The 25,253-nt window shown below is 38.9% G+C and overlaps 1 protein-coding gene across 2 annotated transcripts; it reads left to right on the forward strand.

Moving 5' to 3' along the window:
• The first annotated feature begins 436 nt into the window (after positions 1 to 436).
• inpp4aa (inositol polyphosphate-4-phosphatase type I Aa) lies at positions 437 to 24,250 on the forward strand. 2 transcript variants are annotated; one of them, XM_089002980.1, is made up of 24 exons: positions 437 to 552; positions 3,269 to 3,509; positions 3,614 to 3,658; positions 7,159 to 7,277; positions 7,348 to 7,464; positions 7,987 to 8,066; positions 9,183 to 9,300; positions 10,532 to 10,622; positions 10,703 to 10,850; positions 10,945 to 11,075; positions 12,147 to 12,251; positions 12,434 to 12,542; positions 14,136 to 14,153; positions 14,262 to 14,433; positions 15,441 to 15,701; positions 15,777 to 15,924; positions 16,000 to 16,032; positions 17,753 to 17,925; positions 18,000 to 18,123; positions 19,046 to 19,313; positions 20,923 to 21,020; positions 21,097 to 21,209; positions 22,227 to 22,381; positions 22,880 to 24,250. In XM_089002980.1, the coding sequence occupies exons 2-24, from the start codon at positions 3,380 to 3,382 to the stop codon at positions 23,010 to 23,012; spliced, it is 2,889 nt and encodes a 962-aa protein (XP_088859106.1). In that variant the 5' UTR covers positions 437 to 552; positions 3,269 to 3,379; the 3' UTR covers positions 23,013 to 24,250. The 2 variants fall into 2 exon arrangements, with proteins under 2 accessions (XP_088859106.1, XP_088859108.1); XM_089002982.1 differs by lacking the exon at positions 14,136 to 14,153.
• Positions 24,251 to 25,253: the final 1,003 nt, after the last annotated feature.

Below are 25,253 nucleotides of genomic sequence, written 5' to 3' on the forward strand. Positions count from 1 at the left end.
TTATTCTTATTATTATTATTATTATAAATTTAAGATGTACCAGTAACGTTAGTGTAATGTTTTTATTTAGCTTCAGATGAATCATTTCATTCGGTTGTATGTGATGTAACTACATTAAATCTTCCTTAAAAAATCTATCTATCTATCTATCTATCTATCTATCTATCTATCTATCTATCTATCTATCTATCTATCTATCTATCTATCTATCTATCTATCTATCTATCTATCTATCTATCTATCTATCTATATAATAATAATAATAATAATAATAATAATAATAATAATAATAATAATAATAATAATAATCTTTTCCTTTCGGCTTTTCCCTTCAGGGGTCGAATAATAATTTAATATTAATTCGAGAAGTTGATGGCTCAGAGACGGCAAATAGCTCCCTCTAGCGTCACGGAGGAGTCCTTGCAGTGTGTCACAGGGAGTCTGGGCGAGTCTCGTGTAGCTTGCAGACGCATTTGAGCAGCCAAGATGACAGCAGCACGGTTCGCCTCACGATGATACAACGTCTTCTTCTTCCATTTGCTTCTCCCAAAGGTTGGATTTTTAAATTTACACGTCATTCCCGATTATATCAGGCACACCACGCGACAAGGTGCTGATGTTAAATGAATCTCGATGTGGATTGATTTGTTTTCAGCCGTGCTCACGGTCCCTCCGTCTCGTTCTCCTTTTTCTAATCATCAGCAAACAACATGACGTCAATTTGTAGAATATTGTGTGAATTTGTGACACTGCACACACACGCACGCACACAAACAGTAGGCGTGCGAGTGATGCAGAGCATCCAAGTAAACAGACGGGATGACACACCATGTTTCATACGGGATTAAAATGCAGGGCATTGGTTGTGGATCATGAGGAGGGCAAAAAGGATGTTTTCATTCTATTTACCGGATGTGGCATGTTTAGGTCGTTCAAGATGGACCAAAAGGGATGTGCTGCGAAAGTAGCATCTTTCAGGGTGAGACAGCCATACAGTGCATTTCTAATGCAGAGATGGTGAAAACTGCGGTCCATGTGTCATATAAAACCCATGAACACTCTGCTCTGCATTGTGAAACAATTAAGAAAAGCATTTTCTTTTGTCAGAATTGTGTTTGAATGCTGAAGAGCTAATCCCTAAACTAAAATGAATTAATCTGCAATATGAAAACGGATATGGCATATGGAAATTTAGAAAGTGGGGTAAATTGGTGTGTCTTTGGGATATTTCTTCTCACGTGAAATGTGTGAAGCATTCTGAAAAAAAAAGTAGCATTTGTTAGCTTTTTTCTCGTTGAAATTAAAAGACTTCACCAAAAACTTCGACAATTGTAACACCTGCCAGTTAAATACTGCACATTTATTTCTCCTGCAGTGTAACATTTTCTCGTGTAAATCTGAATTCTACTCAAAGATTTGTCTATTCCGTTTTGTCAGAACCATCAACATTGAGAGCGAAGCCCATTGTGAAAAAAAATCCCAGTCTGTATATGTATCTGTATATGTTATCGTTACCTGTGTCAATCACTTTATTGAGATAATATACTCAGAAATATCGATTCAAAAAACGAAGTTCAATATTTTATAGCTTCTTTTTGTGCCACATAGGGATCTTAGCATAAAACACGAACAATTATTTAGGTGGGATTAAAAAAAACACGTCAGTAATTGTGGCAACGTAAAATGGCTTCCCTTTGGCTTCAACCAAGAGAGGTTTGCTGACAGTCCCGCCATTTCTAAATCCGTGATAGTGACGCACTGTGATGCTTTGACGTTTTCACGTGGGCGGCCGACCAGTTAAAATGTTTTCTTGGAAGCTTCTTGGGAAATGGTGTATCGCAACTAAAAAGCCTGCGTTTAATGGAACAGCTGTTTCTGAATGCATTTGCAGGCTTCCAACAGAGGTCTCACAGCAGGAAGAGAAGCTACAAAGCCACGTAAAATTGAAATGAACTGACGTCCGTAAAGGCAACATCGCGTTCTGCTAATGTTTCTTCTTCCTGAGCTTTGGCTCGACGACACTGTCGAACGTCTGCTAGTTTCTTACTTTTACTTGTGTTTGTGAGGTCACAATCTGAGGGTGCCAAATGAGGTAATGGAATTGTAACTGTCGCCAGCTACAAGAATGATATAAAAACTCGCAGCGTGCAGCTGAGAATGATGGTGGTTATCAAACACATGTAGCGACGGTGATCTTTGACTCCCTGTGTCGCCGCACCAAACCAACTGTGACACTCCTACAGTGCTTTGCTCAAGGGGTACTACAACACACCCGACTCGTGATGAGACGATAAATGGCCACAAAACAAAAGCACACACCCCGAACGGCTGCTGTCGTGCATTTGTCATTTGTGACTGGGCAGAAGAGCAGCACGTGTTGTCTTGGGCGGGTGACGTCAGAGCAAACGCGTGCAAAAATAGAGCGTCATGGCGGATGCTCTCACGTTTCAATACACAGCGATGCTTTCCTCTTCAGTACTATTTGAATCATATTCATAACTGGATGAGTAACAAGAAAGCATCTTCTGCGAATCTGAAGCCATTGTTTTGATCCTGAAGCAAGGCAAGACATCTTGGCGTGACGTCACGAACAAGTGGGCGGGACCTTCTGAAACGGAAACTTTCTAAGGTCATTTTGAAGTAGTTTTGGGACACTTTAAGTCATTTTTATTGGTGTTTTTCATGTGACTAATCTCATATCAATATCAGCCTGCGTGTTTTGAGTATTTTAGATGCTATAAAACGTTTTTCTGACAAAAAAAAATGGTGTCGGTTGTCCTTTAAAGGAATACTACTTCTAATCTTCTAATTATGATTTTTAATTAGAATTTATTTTATGAAAATTCAAAAATTACTGTTCTGACTTTCATGTCAGAAAACCTGTGACAGCTGGTGTCTCGTCTCTACTTTTATTACGCCATGAGACTCCATTGTTAGTTTATTATACATGCTGAAAAAAGTAAAAGCAAATATTCATGTAAAAAAAACACTTTGGTTCTATTTTGAACATTTCTACAATTACAATTTTGTCGGAATGTCGTGTAGCATAACCATCCTCCACTTTCTACCATTAGCAATTAGCAGGTGTATTTTTAGCCGTGTTCGAGTTCACACTGGGAAAAAAAAAGTTTGCCACTGCCTACATTAGCACATCAACAGTGTCGGTGCATGCAAGCAGAAAATGACGTCAGCATCATTATCATTAGTTGTCTACCTCATCTGTTTCCATGGCGACATGGGACTAACCCCACTCCTCTTCTTTCGTTAGTGACTCATGCGTGACTGGTGAGACTGAGGCACCCATATCGTCAGGGAAGTTCGGGGTCTAAGCTTCACAACAGAATTCTTCGTGGTTCTTAAAAAAACAACCAAAAAAAAGATGCATCCTCAACCCCGTCGTGACCCATCCATGTCTGGGAAAGAGCGAAGCCCCCGTCACAGACCTTGGTCGGTTTACCGAGCCAACACGTTTGATCTTTCATCGGAGATGATGGGGCTGGCTCTGTCAGGTAACCATGACGCCGTATCCGTTGTAACATGTCTGCTCTGTTTAGCATTATTTTTTTAAGAAAATGTATTCTAATAGAGCTCTTCTTCCCTCTTTTATCTTCAGGGAACAGTCAGGACCCAGATGAGCCGGTGTTAGAGTTCAGTTTGGGTAAGATAGCACAACATGATTTTAATTGAGGGTCGATGTCTGGAGGCTCACGAACGATATCGATCAAATCATTTCCCTTGTAGTACAGTGATACCTCAGCTTACAAACTTAATTGGTTCTCAGAAAGTACGTGTAAGGCGAAAAGTTTGTCTGCCAAACATTTATTTCCCATAAGAAACTATTAATAATAATAATAATAATAATAATAATAATAATAATAATAATAATAATCAAGCTAACAGATAGCCAGCCAACTAGCTAGCTCGCTATTAGATAGCTAATAGACAGCCTGCTAGGTAGGTAATAGATAGCTTTCCAGCTGGATAGATAGCTAACAGATAGCCAGCTAGCTAGCTAATTGATAGCCAGCCAACTAGCTAGCCAATAAACATCCAATAGATAGCCAGCCAGTTGGATAGATAGCTCATAGATAGCCCGCCAGCTAGCTAAATAGCTAACAGATAGCCAGCTATTAGCCTGATAGCCAGCTGGATACATAGCTAATAGATAGCCAGATAGCTAGCTAGATAACTCATAGATAGCTAATCGACTCATAATAATAATAATAATAATAATAATAATAATAATAATAATAATAATAGTCTAGCTAACAGATAGCCAGCCAACTAGCTAGCTGGCTATTAGATAGCTAATAGACAGCCTGCTAGGTAGGTAATAGATAGCTTTCCAGCTGGATAGATAGCTAACAGATAGCCAGCTAGCTAGCTAATTGATAGTCAGCCAACTAGCTAGCCAATAAACACCCAATAGATAGCCAGCCAGTTGGATAGATAGCTCATAGATAGCCCGCCAGCTAGCTAAATAGCTAACAGATAGCCAGCTATTAGCCTGATAGCCAGCTGGATACATAGCTAATAGATAGCCAGATAGCTAGCTGGATAACTAATAATAATCTAGCTAACAGATAGCCAGCCAACTAGCTAGCTGGCTATTAGATAGCTAATAGACAGCCTGCTAGGTAGGTAATAGATAGCTTTCCAGCTGGATAGATAGCTAACAGATAGCCAGCTAGCTAGCTAATTGATAGCCAGCCAACTAGCTAGCCAATAAACATCCAATAGATAGCCAGCCAGTTGGATAGATAGCTAATAGATAGCCCGCCAGCTAGCTAAATAGCTAACAGATAGCCAGCTATTAGCCTGATAGCCAGCTGGATACATAGCTAATAGATAGCCAGATAGCTAGCTGGATAACTGATAGATAGCTAATCGACTCATAATAATAATAATAATAATAATAATCTAGCTAACAGATAGCCAGCCAACTAGCTAGCTGGCTATTAGATAGCTAATAGACAGCCTGCTAGGTAGGTAATAGATAGCTTTCCAGCTGGATAGATAGCTAACAGATAGCCAGCTAGCTAGCTAATTGATAGCCAGCCAACTAGCTAGCTAATAAACATCCAATAGATAGCCAGCCAGTTGGATAGATAGCTCATAGATAGCCCGCCAGCTAGCTAAATAGCTAACAGATAGCCAGCTATTAACCTGATAGCCAGCTGGATACATAGCTAATAGATAGCCAGATAGCTAGCTAGATAACTGATAGATAGCTAATCGACTCATAATAATAATAATAATAATAATAATAATAATAATAATAATAATAATAATAATAATAATAATAATCTAGCTAACAGATAGCCAGCCAACTAGCTAGCTGGCTATTAGATAGCTAATAGACAGCCTGCTAGGTAGGTAATAGATAGCTTTCCAGCTGGATAGATAGCTAACAGATAGCCAGCTAGCTAGCTAATTGATAGTCAGCCAACTAGCTAGCCAATAAACACCCAATAGATAGCCAGCCAGTTGGATAGATAGCTCATAGATAGCCCGCCAGCTAGCTAAATAGCTAACAGATAGCCAGCTATTAGCCTGATAGCCAGCTGGATACATAGCTAATAGATAGCCAGATAGCTAGCTAGATAACTGATAGATAGCTAATCGACTCATAATAATAATAATAATAATAATAATAATAATAATAATCTAGCTCACAGATAGCCAGCCAACTAGCTAGCTGGCTATTAGATAGCTAATAGACAGCCTGCTAGGTAGGTAATAGATAGCTTTCCAGCTGGATAGATAGCTAACAGATAGCCAGCTAGCTAGCTAATTGATAGCCAGCCAACTAGCTAGCCAATAAACATCCAATAGATAGCCAGCCAGTTGGATAGATAGCTCATAGATAGCCCGCCAGCTAGCTAAATAGCTAACAGATAGCCAGCTATTAGCCTGATAGCCAGCTGGATACATAGCTAATAGATAGCCAGATAGCTAGCTGGATAACTGATAGATAGCTAATCGACTCATAATAATAATAATAATAATAATAATAATAATAATAATAATAATCTAGCTAACAGATAGCCAGCCAACTAGCTAGCTGGCTATTAGATAGCTAATAGACAGCCTGCTAGGTAGGTAATAGATAGCTTTCCAGCTGGATAGATAGCTAACAGCCAGCTAGCTAGCTAATTGATAGCCAGCCAACTAGCTAGCCAATAAACACCCAATAGATAGCCAGCCAGTTGGATAGATAGCTCATAGATAGCCCGCCAGCTAGCTAAATAGCTAACAGATAGCCAGCTATTAGCCTGATAGCCAGCTGGATACATAGCTAATAGATAGCCAGATAGCTAGCTGGATAACTAATAATAATCTAGCTAACAGATAGCCAGCCAACTAGCTAGCTGGCTATTAGATAGCTAATAGACAGCCTGCTAGGTAGGTAATAGATAGCTTTCCAGCTGGATAGATAGCTAACAGATAGCCAGCTAGCTAGCTAATTGATAGCCAGCCAACTAGCTAGCTAATAAACATCCAATAGATAGCCAGCCAGTTGGATAGATAGCTCATAGATAGCCCGCCAGCTAGCTAAATAGCTAACAGATAGCCAGCTATTAGCCTGATAGCCAGCTGGATACATAGCTAATAGATAGCCAGATAGCTAGCTAGATAACTGATAGATAGCTAATCGACTCATAATAATAATCATCATCATCATAATACATTACATTTGAAGCGCCTTTCAAAGCTCTCAAGGACACTTTACAGTCACAAACAAGCATAGGTACTATAATAAATAAAATACAATCACAAATAGAATACAATAAATAAAATACTATTATAAATAGAAACAAGAGAGAGCGACACAGAAAATGCAATTTTAAATAGGTGGCTTTTGAGATGGGATTTGAAGGTGGGAAGAGAAACGATGTTACCAATGTTGGGAGGAAGTGAGTTCCATTAATCCGTTCCCAGGTCCCCATAAAACATACTTTTCTACTCAATAAGTCTTAAAACTACACAAAATATACCTGATTTATGTATAATAAATGTGCTTTTGTATTGTAATGAAAGAAATAAAATAAAGTTGTTTTATTTACCTTTGTGATGGTCATTAATGTAGTTGCCTAGGGTTGACGTGCACAGCCCCCAACTGTGAGTGACTATGCCCTGATTCCTTGTTTCTTCTAGTCTGCAGTGAACTGATCACACCGACTGTCGACCGTAAGCCCAGCAGCTTTGTGGCTGTCAGCTGCACCACCCCCCCTCAGGCCTTCTGGACCAAACATTCTCAAACTGAAATAATTGAGGTCTAGAACACTTGTTTCTTTGATTGCTGTTAAGGAGAAGCATGACTTAAGCTTTCCATTTTGCCCACAGGGGACGAGTAACCCCATCTTCTTGAGCAGCGTGGCCTTTTTTCAGGACTCTTTGATCACCCAGCAGACCCAGGTTAAACTCTGCGTCTATGACGTGAAGGATCGTTCCCAGGGCACCGTAAGTCTCATGTGGATTTTTTTGTACAGTGATACCTCGGTTGATGAGGAACAAGGTAAAATTATCGTAGAGAAAAGACCTACAAGGGATCATTCGTTAAGATGGTGAAAGAAGAAGGTTACGTTCCTCATCAAGTGTTTAATACTGATGGAACCGGCCACTCAATTCCATCAAGCCATCAATGACCATCACAAAGGTAAATAAAACCACTTTATTATATAGTACAGTTTATTTCTTTAATTATAATACCATGGCACATTTATTATACATAAAATAAGGTATATTTTGTGTAGTTTTAAGGCTTAGAAAATTAGAAAATGATGTTTTATGGGGACCTGGGAACGGATTATTCTCATTTTAATGGTTTTCTATGGGAAATTATTTTTTGGGATACATACTTTTCACCTTACACACTGTCTGGGAAACAATTAAGTTCGTAAGCCAAGGTATCACTGTATCACGATGACACCAATCGGTTTGGTCAATTCTTAATAAATACTAATTGTGTCTTGCATTGACTAGATGTACATGCTGGGTTCGGTCATGTTTTCTTTGAAGGAGCTCCTGCAGGACAAACATCACCGCCTGCACCTCACTCTCAGGTAGCCCCATGCTCGCTGATTAATAATAATAATAATAATAATAATAATAATAATAATAATAATAATAATAATAATAATACATTTCATTTATAAGCGCCTTTCAAAACTCTCAAGGTCACTTTACAGTAATAGAAAAAGTTTTTCTGCGGGTGAGCAGCGGCAGCCACATGTGCCAGCGTTCATTTAACCTGGAAGTAACTCAAACAGATAGCAAGCTAGCCAGCGAATACATAGCTAATAGCTAGCAAATACATAGCTAATAGCTCCCGAATATATTGCTGATACCTAGCGAATAGATAGCTGGTACCTAGCGAATAGATAGCTGGTAGCTAATGAATAGATTGCTAATACCTAGCGAATAGCTAGCTAATATCTAGCGAATAGATAGCTAATATCTAAAGAATAGATAGCTAATATCTAGCGAATGGATAGCTAATAGCTAGTGAATAGATAGCTAATAGCTAGCAAAAACATAGCTAATAGCTCCCGAATATATTTCTAATACCTAGCGAATAGATAGCTAATAGCTCCCAAATAGATTGCTGATACCTAGCTAATAGCTAGCAAATAGATAGCTAATAGCTAGCGAATAGATAGCAAATAGATAGCAAATAGATAGCTAATATCTAGCGAATAGATAGCTAATACCAAGCGAATAGATAGCTAACAGCTACCGAATACATCGCTAATTGCTAGCAAATACTTCAAAACAACTTTTCTAGCCCGAAAAACTTCTTTCTTAGAAACTTTTGACATTAAAAAAGTCGACATTTTGCTGGGAATATGTGATACTGTTTTAAGGGCCAAAAAAATGCTAACATTTTTTAATCTTATAACATCGGGACTTGGAAAAAAAAGGAAACATAATGACTGGGAGTGGCAATTTGGTCTCAAAACACACTGTTTTATTTTATTTTATTTATTTTTGACAATAATTGATGATTATTTTACTTTGTACCGCACTGTCTGGATATTTAACTCGTTTGATTTGCTTCCGCGGGCCAAATACAATGATATGGCGACCCAGATTTGGCCCCCGGGCCTTGACTTTGACACCTGTTGTTTAAAGCAACCCTCAGATGGATTTGGAATCTCGTTCATTGAATTTACTTCCAGGTCGGCCGAGAATGAGCGAGTGGGCAATCTCACAGTCATTGCCTGGCAGATTGAGGAGAAACGTGAGCAGAGAGCGCCAGTCGCCAAACTACAGCGAGGAGACACTGTTAATGGAAGGGTGAGTGAGCAGGAATTGCTGGACTATTCATGGTAGCGAGTCACAAAGTACAAATACTTACAAGTACTTTTTTTTTATTTTTGAGATACAGTCAAACCTCGGTTTTCGAACATCTCGGTTCTCCACCAATTTTTTTTTCCCTTTACAAGCGAAAATGAGTTCTCGACCAAACTGAGCGCACCTGAATGCACCACTCAAGTCCCCTTCGCTTCCTTATACAGTGACACCTCGGTTTACGAACCACTTGGCTTACAAACTTTTTGGTTTACGAACGTTAAATTTATGAAAAATTTACCTTGGCATATGAACTATGTTGTGCCATTTTAAAGGACAACCGACACCATTTTTTGTGTTTCCTAACTGACATCCGAAAAACGTTTTATAGCATCTAAAATACCCAAAACACGCAGGCTTATATTTTTAGTCAAATGCAAAACATCAATAAAAATGAGTTAAAGTGTCCCAAAACTACTTCAAAATGACCCCGGAGATGCAGAGTTTCAGAAGGTCACGCCCCCTTGTTCGTGATGTCATGATTGGTCACACACTGCCTTGCTCTAGAATCAAAACAATGGCTTCAGATTCGGAGAGGATGCTTTCATGTGACTCATCCAGTTATGAATATGATTCAAATAGTTCCGAAGAGGAAAGCATAAATGTTTGCAATCGATTAAAGAAGTCCTTCCGGATCATTTTGAGACATCTGGACTGAAATGTAGCGTCCCAGAAAATGTACAAGATGGCGCCCAAGCTCCATTGGAAATGGGCTGATTTGTCTGCTGGGAATTTATGTCAACAAGTATCAAATAGTAGTCTTGGTGCAACACACAACGATTCACCATCGCGTTATTTCTGTGTTTTCCTTCTAATTTCGTCATCAACATGAAGTTTTCAGACCAAACAAAGTACCCAAAATGCATTGTGTGTCACTTTCTCGGTCAGGGGCGTTCCTTCCGTGACGTCACGTCAGGAATCGTCATCAACTCAAAAACAAGACTTCCTGAATATTCAGCGTGAGTCTTCAAACGTAAAATATAGCTATATGCGGTAGAATCTTTGTAAAATACGCTCAGTAGAAGTCATTTGAAGGGATTTTACAAATTATGGACGCAACTTGTCCGGAGGTGTCGGTTGTCCTTTAAATATCTCGACATCGTTTAGTCAACTTTGGCTGTTTAAATGCGTAGCAATGAAAAATCCTGTCTGGATTAACACCGACGCACAATTCCAGATGGTCCTTCCTGTCGACGAAAGCCTGACAGAATCCAAAGGTATCAAGTCCAAATCTTCATCCCTGTGTAAAGATCCTCTGCTTAAAGCCGGTGAGTATCATCTAGCGAGCATCGGAACGCCAAGAAAGTTTCTCCAATGTCACGCCGCTTACGTTTGTGGTCGTTTCAAGTGTTCGGAAGCGTCATGTCGCAGACGTACCGTTTCCCCACCACGGACGGCAACCATCTCGGCGTCCTCGAGCAGATGGCCGAGAGTGTGCTTTCCCTGCAAATCCCTCGACAGTTTGTCAAGCTACTGTTAGAAGAAGACGCCGTTAGGTATCATGGAGCTTTATCTTTCTACATGACAAGTTCTTCTTCGGTTTTCGTTGACATTGAGATCATGCTTCTGTATACCCGTAATTTCACAAAGGGTGTGTGAACTGGAAGAACTGGGCGAGCTGTCTCCGTGCTGGGAGAACCTCAGAAGGCAGATCATCACTCATTACCAGACCATCATTCTCACATATCAGGAGACCATCAGTGACCTTCATGAGTACAAAGGTAGGAATCACAAGTGTAATAATAATAATAATAATAATACATTTATAAGCACCTTTCAAAACTCTCAAGGTCACTTTACAGTCACAGGATAAGTTTTTGCAATGGGTGAGCAGCGGCAGCCACATTTGCCAGCGTTTACTCAACCCGGAAGTAACTCAAATAGATAGAAAGCTGGCTAGATAGCTAATAGCTAGCTAACTAGCTAGGTAAAACGGGTAGATAGCTAAGTTGTCAGCTAGATAGATAGATAGTGAATGGATAGTTAGCTAGCTAGCTAGCCAGTGAGTGTCAGGTTTGTTTCACCTTGTCATTTTTTACTCCTGGTTTTGTTAGTTACTTTGGACCTTTCTATTCTGATGACTTTGTTGTTTGAGATTTTGTTCCTGCTGACTTTATTTAATAGAATTTGTCAAATACTCGTCCCTCCTGCCTCGCAAATCGTGACATCACATTCTACTTTAAAACAATGCTATTACAAAAATGTAAAAATGTATCTGTAAGGTACTCGTACTGTTCGTGATGTGGTAGGTACGAATGTTTTGGTGGGTTAGACAGAATAAGACGTGATCATATTTAAAAGTTTCATGCTGTTATATGCTTAGTCAACATGTGTGACTGGAATACACAATTGAAGCACAGACAACCCTGGGGTCAATCTGAGGTCAACAGCTTTTTAAACTGTCATCTTCATCTAGGAGACAGAATTTAGGACTTGGCAAACTCCTTTATCACCGAAGCAGTTTACGACTTGAAAATCCTTCACAGGAAGAGCTCATTAGCCAGGTTACAAATTTAGCAGTTCATGGAAGAGACAATGTTTGATTGTTTTTCAGCTGTTCACGCTTAGAACACCCAAGGACGTGGTATTCGAATCAAGAATTTAAGTGATACATTAGTAAAACATAGTGTTTTACTAATGTATCACTTAAATTTCCTCCTCCTGAAAATTCCACTTGCGGTAAAGACAATCTTTCTGGGTTGAAGTCTTTGTCCACAGTGTCCGATCGAACATCTCTGACAGTGGGCAATTGACTTGAAATGAAAATAAACGAGAATGTTTCTCCTTTTCAGGACCTTCTTTTAAATCTAGCACATTGAAAGCTGAAAGGAAGTTGGAGTTTATTCCGACAAATTTACACATCCAGAGGATGAGAGTACAAGGAGAATCCGGCTATGGTAAATATACCGTATATTATTAACCAAACACTTGTAAATGCTCAATCCGCTGTTTAATGAAATATTCTCATGGTTTTGATTAGGCTTTCTACCACATTTTTTTCCTCCATTGGATCTTGTTAGATAACGGATTATCTTGTTGGTGTACAGAAATGTGATTTATTTATTTGCCATTCGAACAGACCGCACGTATGACGTAGTGACCAACGGCGCTCCCGCTGCACACCACCAAGGCTTCAAAGGTTGCGGTCTGAGGCAACTCCTGCACAAGCTACAAGAGGCCAGAAAAGAGTAAGACCAAGCAGAGGTGTCAAGTGCACTCAAATTGATTCATCGGCGATAAATGTGAGTCTTTCTTCCTGTCTGTTTGTTTGTTTGTTTATTTATTTATTTATTTGGTAAATCATTTATTTATTTATTTATTTATTTATTTATTTATTTATTTATTTATTTGCATACTTATTTACTTATTTATTTACCCATTCATTCATTCATTTATTTATTAATTAATTTATTAATTTATATATTCATTTGTCCGGTAAATCATTTATTTATTTATTTATTTTTTATTTGCATACTTATTTACTTATTTATTTACCCAATCATTCATTTATTCATTAATTAATTAATTAATTAATTAATTTATTTCTTTGTTTAATAATTTATATATTTATTTGTTTGGTAAATCATTTATTTATTTATTTATTTATTTATTGCATACTTATTTACTTATTTATTTACCCATTCATTCATTCATTCATTCATTCATTCATTAATTTATTTATTAATTTATATATTTATTTGTCCGGTAAATCATTTATTTATTTATTTATTTATTATTTGCATACTTATTTACTTATTTATTTACCCAATCATTCATTCATTCATTTATTAATTTATTTATTTATTTGTTTAATAATTTATATATTTATTTGTTCGGTAAATCATTTATCTATTTATTTATTTATTTATTTTTTATTTCCATACTTATTTACTTATTTATTTGCCCATTCATTCATTCATTCATTCATTTATTAATTAATTTATTTATTTGTTTAATAATTTATATATTTATTTGTCTGATAAATCGTTTATTTATTTATTTATTCATTCATTGAATCATGTATTTGTTTGTTTAATCATTTATTTATTCATTCATTCATTTACATCCTTATTTACTTGTTTATTTATGTTTTTACCCATTAATTAATTAATTCATTCATTCAATCAATAATTTATTCAATCCATAATTTATTTATTTATTCATTTATTTGTTTGTTTAATAATTTATATATTTGTTTGTTAAACCATTTATTTATTCAATCATTTGTTTGTTTAATAATGTATGTATTTATTCATTTGTTTAATCATTTATTTATCGGTTCATTTATGTATTTATTCATTCATTCATTAAATCATTTATTTATGTATTTATTTATTCATTTGTTTGTTTGTTTAATCATGTATTTATTTATTCATTTGTTTATCTGTTTATTTGTTTATTTAATTATTTATGTATCCGTTCATTTATTGATTTATGTAATTATTTATGTATTTATCCGTTTATTTATTTGTTTATTTATTCATTTATTAACTAATTAATTTATTTATTTATCGGTGCATTTATGTATTTATTTATTCATTCATTAAATCATTTATTTATGTATTTGTTTATTTATTTGTTTGTTTAATAATTTATTTATTCATTTGTTTAACTGTTTATTTATTTACTTATTTATGTATTTATCCGTTCATATATTTATTTGTTTATTCATTCATTCATTTTTTTCAATTATTTCTTTTTGTATTTTATTTATTTATGTATTTATTTATTTTATTTTATTGTTTATTTTTTATTTATTGATTCATTTATTGCACCATCAGCTCTTACGATGAAGAGAGGTAAGGCTGGTGCTTTGTTGACAATAATTCCACTTTTTTCCCCTCCTCCCGCTCTTAAATTGAGATGTTTTATTGTGTATTATGTTATATTTTTCATGGTTCCGCCAGGTTGAAAGGAATGGCATACCAGCCGCAGGATGTCATCAGAGCAAAGGAGCTGATCGGCCAAATCAACACACTGAAGACTCAAGTGTGCTACTACATCGAGCGTCTGACGAGAGCGGCAAAGGAGCGATCGGCCAACGCGGTGGAGAGAACTTTGGCCATTCTCAAAGAGAAGGTGGGGAGAAGCATCAGGAGTCCAGCTATGCTGTGATACCTTGGTTTACGAACTTTTCGGTTTACGAACGTTAAATGTATGAAAATTTTACCTTGTCATACAAACTATTTTTCGGGATGCACACAGAGCTGCCACAATGAGTGATGTCTCGTTCGCGAACGAGCCCGTTCTAACAAGAAAATGGCAGCCGGCTTGTTTTGGTCCTCTATTCCCCGCCCACACGGTTAAAGCCACGTGATTGGTCAAGAACTCAGCAGTGGGGGACGGGGGGGTTAGACATTAAAGAGACAGGCAGATGACAGAGATAGAGTGACAAACCGCATAGGAAACAGTGAAATTTGGACTCGTTTCAACTTTGATAGTTCAAAGGCAGTGTAGACTGCAAGGTTGAAATATCCAAGGTTGAAATACTGCAAGGTTGAAATATCCCATTAATCAGGCTCCACAAATAACCCGCACAAGCCATCTATACACTTCAAGGGATCATTCCTCAAAAAGAAGGCTACGTTCCTCATCAAGTGTTTAATGCTGATGAAGTGGGCCACTCCATTCCATCAACGACCATCACAAAGGTAAATAAAATGACTTCATTATACAGTACAGTTTATTTCTTTTATTATAATACCATACCACGTTTATTATACATAAAATAAGGTATATTTTGCATAGTTTTAAGGCTTAAAAAGTTGAAAATGATGTTTTATGGGGACCTGGGAACGGATTATTCTCATTTTAATGGTTTCCTATGAGAAATTAATTTTTGGGATACACACTTTTCGCCTTACACACTCTGTCTGGGAACCAATTAAGTTCGTAAGCCAAGGTATCACTGTATATGGAATATGTGGAGGGGATTAAACATTGGAATGGCTTCCTCAGATTCATAACAGCCCCCTGAGAAGAAACCATAGGTACAATGAATGGTACACCCTTTGCTTAGCATGTTATCGGCTTACAGGGGTGCACGAGGGTTAAATAAACGAGTTTCGGTGACTGTCCAATTTCAGACTCGTCAATTGGTGAGCGTGTGCGACTCCAAGCTTTTATCCTCGGCCATCGTCGCCCTGGCCGCCGCCCGCCCGGAGTCCGCCTTGCAAGGCAGTCCCTCCCCATCCTCACGTTCCCCCTCGCGCTCACCCGCTCACCACCCGTCATCCCCATCCCGGGCGGCGACCTCTCCTTCCCGTCTCGCCACCCCGCCAGAGGGCATCGAAGGGATGAAAATCAAGCGAGCCTCGTTGCAGGCGGATTTTCACGCGGAGGAGTGGGTACGAGAACGTCCATTGGGTCCTAGTTTGTGTCGTCAAGGGAGATTTTTTTTATCTTCTGGAATGTGTCTGCAGGAGAAAGTGTGGCTGAATGTGGACAAGAATCTGGAGTGTGTGATTCAAAGGGTGGACAGGTTGCTGCGTGGGGATCAGCTCCAGAGTGACAGCAGTTCCGATGATGTGTTTGCATCGGCTAGCGAAGACCCCACAAAGACAAAAAGAGGTGAACCTCTCATATTTTCTGAAGAAACCATGAAAAAACATGCCTACCAAATGTGTTGTTCGTTCTCCCCGCTAGGTAGCAGTCCCGAGCGGGAAAAAACATCACCAGGTAAGCTCTGAATCAAGACGATAGCATCTAGCATAAGTTATCAAAGTCAGCTTTATTGTCAAATATGCTAATATGCATGACATACAGCACAGATAAAATTACTGTCATCTCCGTCCCGGCATACTAGGCACTTCTAATGACTTTAACAAACATAATAAACACGAAAACGCCAATTCGCCGGGAGAGGGGAGCCGCTGCGTGTTCACACGCCGCCATCTTGGAAAAAACAAAATACATCTCAGTGGGAACCACAGAATACAGTGAGACCTCAACTTACAAACTTAATTGGTTCCCAGACAGAGTGTGTAAGGCGAAAAGTGTGTATCTCAAAAACGTTTTTCCCATAGGAAACCATTAAAATGGGAATAATCCGTTCCCGGGTTTCCATAAAATATACTTTTCAATTAAATAAGACTAAAAAAACTACACACAACATACCTTATTCTATGTATAATAAATGTGCTATTGTATTGTAATGAAAGAAATACACTGCATTGTATCATAAAGTCACTTTATTTAAATTTGTGATGGTCAATTATGGCTTGATGGAATGGCGTTGGAGGTCGAAGGTCAAAGGGAATTGCTGTTTGGAAAGAGAGGCGCATTACATGGGGACTGTAATTAAAGAAACAAACTGTGCTGTAAAATAAAGTTTTATTGACCTTTTTGATGATCGTTGATGGCTTATAGAAGGAGAGTCACCTTCCATAAGGACTGTTGGTAACTTAACCTCTGGTGCTGTTCAGTCGTGTGCTTCCGCCGAAGATCACTCCGCCAGCCGTGGTGGGTGTGTATTATGAAAAATAGTGCTTATTATAAGGTTTAATTTTCATAAATTTGACGTTTGTAAGACAAAAAGTTTGTAAATTGAGGTGTTTGTAAGTTGAGGTCTCACTGTACACACTTTTGTCTTTGGAACTCTTGGGACCTATTTGAAAAGAAAAGGCCAATTTCAATGAAGTTTGTGAAAAATTAAACTCCCATGTTTATTACATATCAAATATAATGCACATTAATTCTTAAACATCAGCTGTGCTTTGTGATTAACTTCCACAGATTTATTTTGCGGGCGTAGTGGCAGACAGATCTGTTTTTCTCAAAAAGTGGTCTGGGGTGGGTGACTTCAGTGTACGGTACATCCTCTTCTGTTTACTGTGAAAGACTCAAGTGTAATAATACATCCGATACAATAGGGGGCAGTGTCACCCCCGTAATTAGAGTGAGCAGTATAAACATCGTTAAAAAAATGGATAGATAGATAGATAGATAGATAGATAGATAGATAGATAGATAGATAGATAGATAGATGTGTAGATAGGTAGGTGTAGGTGGATAGATATATAGATGTATAGATAGATAGATCCGGCCACTCCATTCCACCAAGCCCGCAATGACATCACATAGAACACACACCATAAAAAACGTAAATAAAACGACTTTATTATACTGTACAGTTTATTTCTTTAATTATAATATCATAGCACATTTATTATACATAAAAAGAGGTATATTGTTTGTAGTTTTAAGGCTTAGAAAATTAGAAATATATGTTTGATGGGGACCTGGGAACGGATTATTCTCATTTTTATGGTTTCCTATGGGAAATTATTTTTTGGGATACACACTTTTCGGCTTACACAATCTGGGATGCAATAAAGTTCGTAAACCAAGGTATCACTGTAATTCCATTCGAAATACAACCGTCGCCTCTTCCCTGCAGGCGAGTGGGCCGAGGCCCTGCACCCTCTTCTCTCCACACTGAGCGACTCCGCCTCGCAGATGAGTGACAAAGCCAAGAAGGCCACTGTGTTCCTCCTCATGCAGGACAGCGCCCCCACCATCGCCACCAGCCTCACACTTCAGTACCGCCGCGACGTGGTCTTCTGCCAGACCGTCAGTTCTCGGCTAAACCGGACCGAGCTGATCCAAGATGAGGTGGATGATGATTTGTGTGGATGTTCTTACAGCTGACGGCCCTTACCTGCGGCTTCGTCCTCAAGTTGAGGAACAGTCTGTGCGATTCGGGTTTCCTCAAGCAGCTCCATACCATCGGCCTGCTGGTGCAGTATGAGAGCTTGCTCAGCACCTACGGTAATGTGTGGGTGTTGTGGTCGAGATCTGTGACGTCACAGACGGAACGCCCCTGACCGAGAAAGCGACACACAATGCATTGTGGGTACTTTTTTTGGTAGGAAAACTTCGTGTTGACCTCTGTTGATGGCAAAATTAGAAGGAAAAAACATAAATAACGCGATGGTGAAATGTTGTGTGTTGCACCAAGACTACTATTTGATACTAGTTGACACAAATTTCTAGCAGACAAATCAGCCATCTTGCAGACAATGCGCCATCTTGTGCATTTTCTGGGACGCTACATCGGAGTCCAGACGGCTCGAATTGATACAGAAGGACTTCTTTAATCGATGTCAAACATTTATGCTTTCCTCTTCGGAACTATTTGAATCATATTCATAACTGGATGAGTAACAAGAAAACATCTCCCAATCTGAAGCCATTGTTTTGATTCTGGAGCAAGGCAAGACGTCCTGGCGTGACGTCACCAACTGGGGGGATATTAGTTATCTATTAGATAGCTAGCTAACTTTCTATCCATTTGAGTTATTCCAGGTTGAGTGAACAGGTTGAGCATGTGACTGCTACTGCTCACCCACAGAAAAAAACCATCCTGTGACTGTAAAGTGACCTTGAGAGTTTTGAAAGGCGCTTATAAATGAAATGTATTATTATCGAAGGAAATAAGTACATTTAGTTAGCCATTTTAAACATTGTAGGATGAACATTAAAGTTGTGATTTGCTCATATTAGCTTGTATTATTTTAACCTAACATTATTGTTATTAGTAGTAGTAGTAGTAGCCAGCCAGATAGCTAATAGATTATCAACAGGAGAGGCCAATTTCAAATAAAATTGTGTGTATTTATATTTCAGGGAATATCACTTCCCCCGATCCTCCGTTGCGAGTGTTCATTTATTTTCTTTTTGTCCCTTTTAGGTGAGGAGCTTGCCATGTTAGAGGACATGAGCGTCGGGGTGAATGACCTGAGGAACGTCACCTTTAAAATCACGCAAGCAAGTACGGCCTTCAGCCCGGACATGCTGCCCGTCATCACGGGAAACAGGAACGGTTTTAACATCAGGGTCCCCATCCCCGCGGCCATTTTCGATAGTCTGCCGCGAGAAATCCAGAACGGCATGTTGCTGCGCGTGCAGCCTGTCCTCTTCAACGTTGGCATCAATGAGCAGCAAACGCTGGCTGAGAAGTAAGTAAATGAAAATAAGTTAGCCATTTTTTAAAATAGATTTGATGGTGATATTACATACAGTGATACCTTGGCTTACGAACTTAATTGGTTCCCAGACAGAGTGTGTAAGGCAAAGTGTGTATCCCAAAAATGAATTTCCCATAGGAAACCATTAAAATGAGAATAATCCGTTCCCAGGTCCCCATAAAACATAATTTACTAATTTTCTAAGCCTTAAAACTACACAAAATATGCCTTATTTTATGTATAATAAATGTGCTATTGTATTATAATTAAAGAAATAAGCTGTACTGTACAATAAAGTCATTTTATTGACCTTTGTGATGGTCGTTGATGTCTTGATGGAATGGAGTGGCCGGTTTCATCAGCATTAAACACTTGATGAGGAACGTAGCCTTCTTCTTCCACCATCTTGAGGAATGATCCCTTGTAGGTGCTTTATCTGCGATAATTTTACCTAGTTCCTCATCAATTGTGTTCTGTTTAGCTGGGTTGATAGCTTTTCTTATCAAGTGTACAGATGGCTTGCGCGGGTTGTTTGTGGAGCCTGATTGATGAATTGATGAAACTGAAGAATTTCTTTTGGGGGGAAAGGGGCTATGAGACAATATTGATGGGATATTTTAACCTTGCAGTCTACACTCTGCCTTTGAACTACGAAAGTTGAAACTCTCTCACTGTCGTCTGCCTGTCGCTTTAATGTTTAAACCACCTCCCCTCACTGCTGCATTCTAGACCAATCACGTGGCTTTAACCAAAGACTGGGGGTGGGGAAAATAGAGGACAAAACCAAGTCGGCGGCCATTTTGTTGTTAGAAGAACGGGCTCGTTCGCGAACGACACATCACTCATTGAGGCAGCTCCGTGTGTATCCCGAAAAAAAGTTCGTATTCCAAGGTAAAATTTGCATTAATTTAATGTTCGTAAACCGAAAAGTTCGTAAGCCAAGGGGTTCGTAAACCGAGGTATCACTGTACCTGTCAACCGGCCGTATTTTGCCGTATTCTGTACGATTAGTGCACATTTTTAGATGTGTATGGCATACAAGAAAAGTTTGTATGGGAAATGCAAAAAAAAAATTAAATATAATTTTGAGATATTTTCGATTCGTCATTAAATATTCGCAGTCATGCAAATTACAACAAATATCGTTACTCGTAAAAAGCGAAGTCGACCACCGAGAAAACCAGTCCGTGCGAAGAGTCACGAGAACAAACAAAAGTTCCGCTGAAATGGAATTCAATTTTGAAATCAGTTAAATTAAACATTTTACTGTGTGTTTTTTCACCATATGATGAGGAATAAGAAGTTATCATATTTAAAAGTTTCATGCTGTTATATGCTTAGTGGACATTGTTTCTTCCATGAACTGATACATTTGTAACCTGGCTAATGAGCTCTTCCTGTGAAGGATTTTCAAGTCTTAAATTACTTCGGTGATAAAGTAGTTTCCCAAGTCCTAAATTCTGTCCAATGCCAGATCTCCTAGATGAAGATGACAGTTTAATAAGGTGTGTCTGTTGACCTCAGATTGACCCCAGGTTGTCTGTGCTCATATAATATGTTTGTTGTGTGTGTGTGTGTGTGTGTGTATGTGTGCATGCAGGTTCGGAGACACATCTCTACAGGATGTAATCAATATCGAGAGCATGGCTCGCCTCAGCTTGTACTACGACCATTTTAAAGAAGTCCTTCCCGAAGATTGTGAGTCCATTCCACCTCCGAACTTAAAGAGCACCACAAAAACAACCGTTCTTCCTCCTCTTTGTCATCTTCGTAGGTCTTCCTCGCTCGCGTAGCGCCGCCAGTCTTTCCGATCTGCTCAAACAGCTCAGTCACAATGTCAACGCCAAAAAGAACAAGAACGTGGAGATTTTATGGCAGGCGGCAGAGGTAATTGCTCACCACACTCTTAAAGACATATTTTGACTAAATCAATATTCCGGACTAAAAGCCATCTGTTTGCGTAAAAAATCACAAAGCGCCTTAAAGGACAACCGACAACTCCGAACAAGTTGTGTCCATAATTTGTAAAATGACTTCAAATGACTTCTACTGAGCTTATTTTACAAAGATTCCACCGCATATAGCTAGATTTTACGTTTTTAAGACTCACGCTGATATTCAGGAAGTCTTGTTTTCGAGTTGATGACAATGCCCTAAGTGACGTCACGTAGGGAACGCCCCTGACCGAGAAAGTGACACACAATGCATTTTGGGTACTTTGTTTGGTCTGAAAACTTCGTGTTGATGGCGAAATTAGAAAGAAAACACATAAATAATGCAATGGTGAATCGTTGTGTGTTGCACCAAGACTACTATTTGATACTAGTTGACACAAATTCCCAGCAGCCAAATCAGCCCATTTCCAAAAGAGCTTGGGCGCCATCTTGTGCATTTTCTGGGACGCTACATTGGAGTTCTGACACGGAAGGACTTCTTTAATCGATGTCAAACATTTATGCTTTCCTCTTCAGAACTATTTGAATTATATTCATAACTGGATGAGTAACAAGAAAGCATCTTCTGCGAATCCGAACTCTCTGAAGCCATTGCTTTGATTCTGGAGCAAGGCAGTGTGTGACCGATAGTGACGTCACGAACAAGGGGGCGGGACCTTCGGAAACTCACCATTTCCGGGGTCATTTTGAAGTCGTTTTGCGACACTTCAACTCATTTTTATTGGTGTTTAGCATTTGACTAAAAATATCAACCCGCGTGTTTTGGGTATTTTAGATGCTATAAAACGTTTTTCTGATGTCAGTTAGGAAACCAAAAACATGGTGTCCGTTAATGTTTGCGTTACGTGAACGGGAAATCCATGCTGAGACCCAGAAAAGGACAAAAGTTGTCCAAACTTAACCAAGCAGCCCGTGAGTCTACCAAGATCTTTCTGTGCGTCGTCTGCAGGCATGCCGACGCCTGAACGGCGTGCGCTTCACGAGCTGTAAGAGCGCCAAGGACCGTACGGCCATGTCGCTGACCCTGGAGCAGTGTCACATCCTGCAGCAGGAGCACGCCCTGGCGCCGCAGGTCTTTTACCAGGCTCTGGACTGTATGCGCAGGTCAGTTACTGGTCAGAATGCAGCGCCACTTGATTACAGAAAATAGCTAGATAGCTAGCCAGCTAGTTAGTAAAGAATAGTTTTCTCGATTAGAATACCACACCTCTTGAGTTTTAAGCACGAACAGCTGTAAGCAATAAAACATTGTCTCATCCATGAACTGATAAATTTGTAACCTGGCTAATGAGCTCTTCCTGTGAAGGAGTTTCAAGTCGTAAATTACTTCGGTGATAAAGGAGTTTCCCAAGTCCTAAATTCTGTCCAATGCCAGATCTCCGAGATGAAGATGACAGTTTAACTTGCTGTGTCTGTTGACCTCAGATTGACCCCAGGTTGTCTGTGTTTCATTCGAGTCACACATGTTGACTAAGCATATAACAGCATCAAACTTTTAAATGTGATAACTTCTTATTCTATCTAGTCACTATCAATGATTTAGTTATTAAACACACAAAAAGTTGTCATGTTTTTGTGATTGTTTTTTGTTTGTGCCAACAGTGAGGGTTGCAGGCGGGAGAACACCATGAAGAACGTGGGCTGCCGCAAATACGCCTTCGACTCACTCCAGCTCAAGGCATTCCCCAAACAGTATCGCCCTCCTGAAGGCACGTACGGCAAAGTTGAATCCTAACCGACATCCAAAGTGGGAAAGACTGACTAATGAAGCGCCTCCAATACATAAACAAAAAACTGTTGTGTTTAGTTAGAGATTGTTTTTTTTTTTGTCCAAGTGCTATTGTAGGTCGCTTTCTCGTGATTTTGCTTCCTCTTAAAGGAGAACCGACACCATTTTTTTGTTTCCTAACTGACATCAGAAAAATGTTTTATCGCATCTAAAATAGCCAAAACACACAGGCTGATATTTTTCGTCAAATGTAAAACACCAATAAAAATGACTTAAAGTGTCGAAAAACTACTTCAATTTGAAACCGGATGTGGCCAGTTTCAGAAGGTCCCGCCTCCTTGTTCGTGACGTCACGCAGGACGTCTTGCCTTGCTCTAGAATCAAAACAATGGCTTCAGATTGGGAGAAGATGCTTTCTTGTTACTCATCCAGTTATGAATATGATTCAAATAGTTCCGAAGAGGAAAGCATACATGTTTGCAATCGATTAAAGAAGTAATTCTGTGTCATTTTGAGGCGTCTGGACTCCATTGTAGCGTCCCAGAAAATGCACAAGATGGCGTACAAGCCCCGTTGGAAATGGGTTTATTTGTCTGCTGGGAATTTGTGTCAACTAGTATGAAATAGTAGTCTTGGTGCGACACACAACGATTCACCATCGCGTTATTTACGTTTTTTCATTCTAATTTCGCCATCAACACGAAGTTTTCAGACCAAACAAAGTACCCAAAATGCATTGTGTGTTGCTTTTTCGGTCAGGGGCGTTCCCTCCGTGACGTCACGTCAGGTATCGTCACCAACTCGAAAACAAGACTTCCCGAATATTCAGCGCGTGTCTTAACTCTTTCCTCCCTCGCAGGCATTTTGCATTTCTTCCCCCACAGCCGACAGAGCCTGGAGCCTGGCTTTGTAGTGTGCTCCCTGAGAGCCTTCAGCAGGAAATTCATAACAGGATATTCAAGTACACTTTCATAACATATAACATAATAAGATGACAAAGTTTTTTTGTGAAATTGATTGACGTTTTAGAAAATTATTGAAATGTTAATGAAGACTTTTTTTTTTCCAAAAACTGCAAATTACAACAAAATGCATTCACAACAAATCACATATGCATGAAATAAACAAACCTAGAATGCATTTAAAATAATTCAGGATGTTTTTCTTTGTGCTATGGTTTAAAACATGGAATGCATAGGTTCACCTTGCATTGCTGTTCTTGGCTCGCGACGAATTTTCTTCTTTTCACACTCTTGACATGTTCTCTTTTTATCTAATTCAACTGGCCAATGAAGGAGGGCCGAAGTGTCAGTCTTCTTCGTGCATTCTCTTTTTCTTCTCCTTCTGTAATTGCCAAACAACTGATGAGCTAAGTTAGTCCTGAATTCTAACAGTCCTTTTTCGGAGGCGACCTGTTCTGGTTTTCACTTGATGGTTTGGAGAGAGTTTCATTAGTATAAATCCATTGCAAATACAAATATCCACTAGAAACCAGAACAGGCATTTCCACCATTTGAGTGATTTCCTGGATGATAGCGCATGAAACACGTAGTTGATCAGCCCGCAAGTATTTGAATGGTGATCGAAGTTCATCATTGCAACAGTCACGAACGACTGTGTCAGATGCCAAAATGTCTTCATCAACATGGTCATCTAGTTCATTCTCATCAGGATCTGGAAAGATATACAGTACATGCGTATTTTAGGAAGAAAAAAAAACATGGACTTCCGTTTCAATAATCATATTGAGAATGCAAAGCTATGAGGTACAGCTATTAGTGGAAAACACACCATTCACTTACAATTATTCGCATCTGGTACCGAGTCAAGATCAACAATATCATCATGAAAATAGCGTTAGCACGCCAAATGTTCCAAATTCGGGATACTACTTATTTTTAATATTTCTCGGTAAATACACAAGTTAGTGTTACTTTATGCATTTCAGTATCAAGGTAAACCTCTTCTGAATAGCTCATAAAATAGTTACAACATATACTTACGTGGTATTTCATCCAAAATAGAAGGACGCTTTGAAGATGAAGGAGAGCACATTGTGAAGGAGATGACGCTGCATATAATCTGTTTTCAAGGGACATGTAACTGAAAAGTTTGTAAATCAAGGGGTTCGTAAAGCGAGGTATTACTGTAGTAGACAAGTCGACATTATTACATAAATGTGGAGGGGCGCGCACGCCGGTCTCTATCATCTGTACTTCCTGCTGTTTGTAAAAAAAAATGTAGGCG

The sequence above is a fragment of the Hippocampus bargibanti genome, linkage group LG08 (assembly GCF_051943395.1).
Source record: "Hippocampus bargibanti isolate YZ-2025 linkage group LG08, ASM5194339v1, whole genome shotgun sequence".
In the NCBI taxonomy this organism is placed as follows: domain Eukaryota; kingdom Metazoa; phylum Chordata; class Actinopteri; order Syngnathiformes; family Syngnathidae; genus Hippocampus; species Hippocampus bargibanti.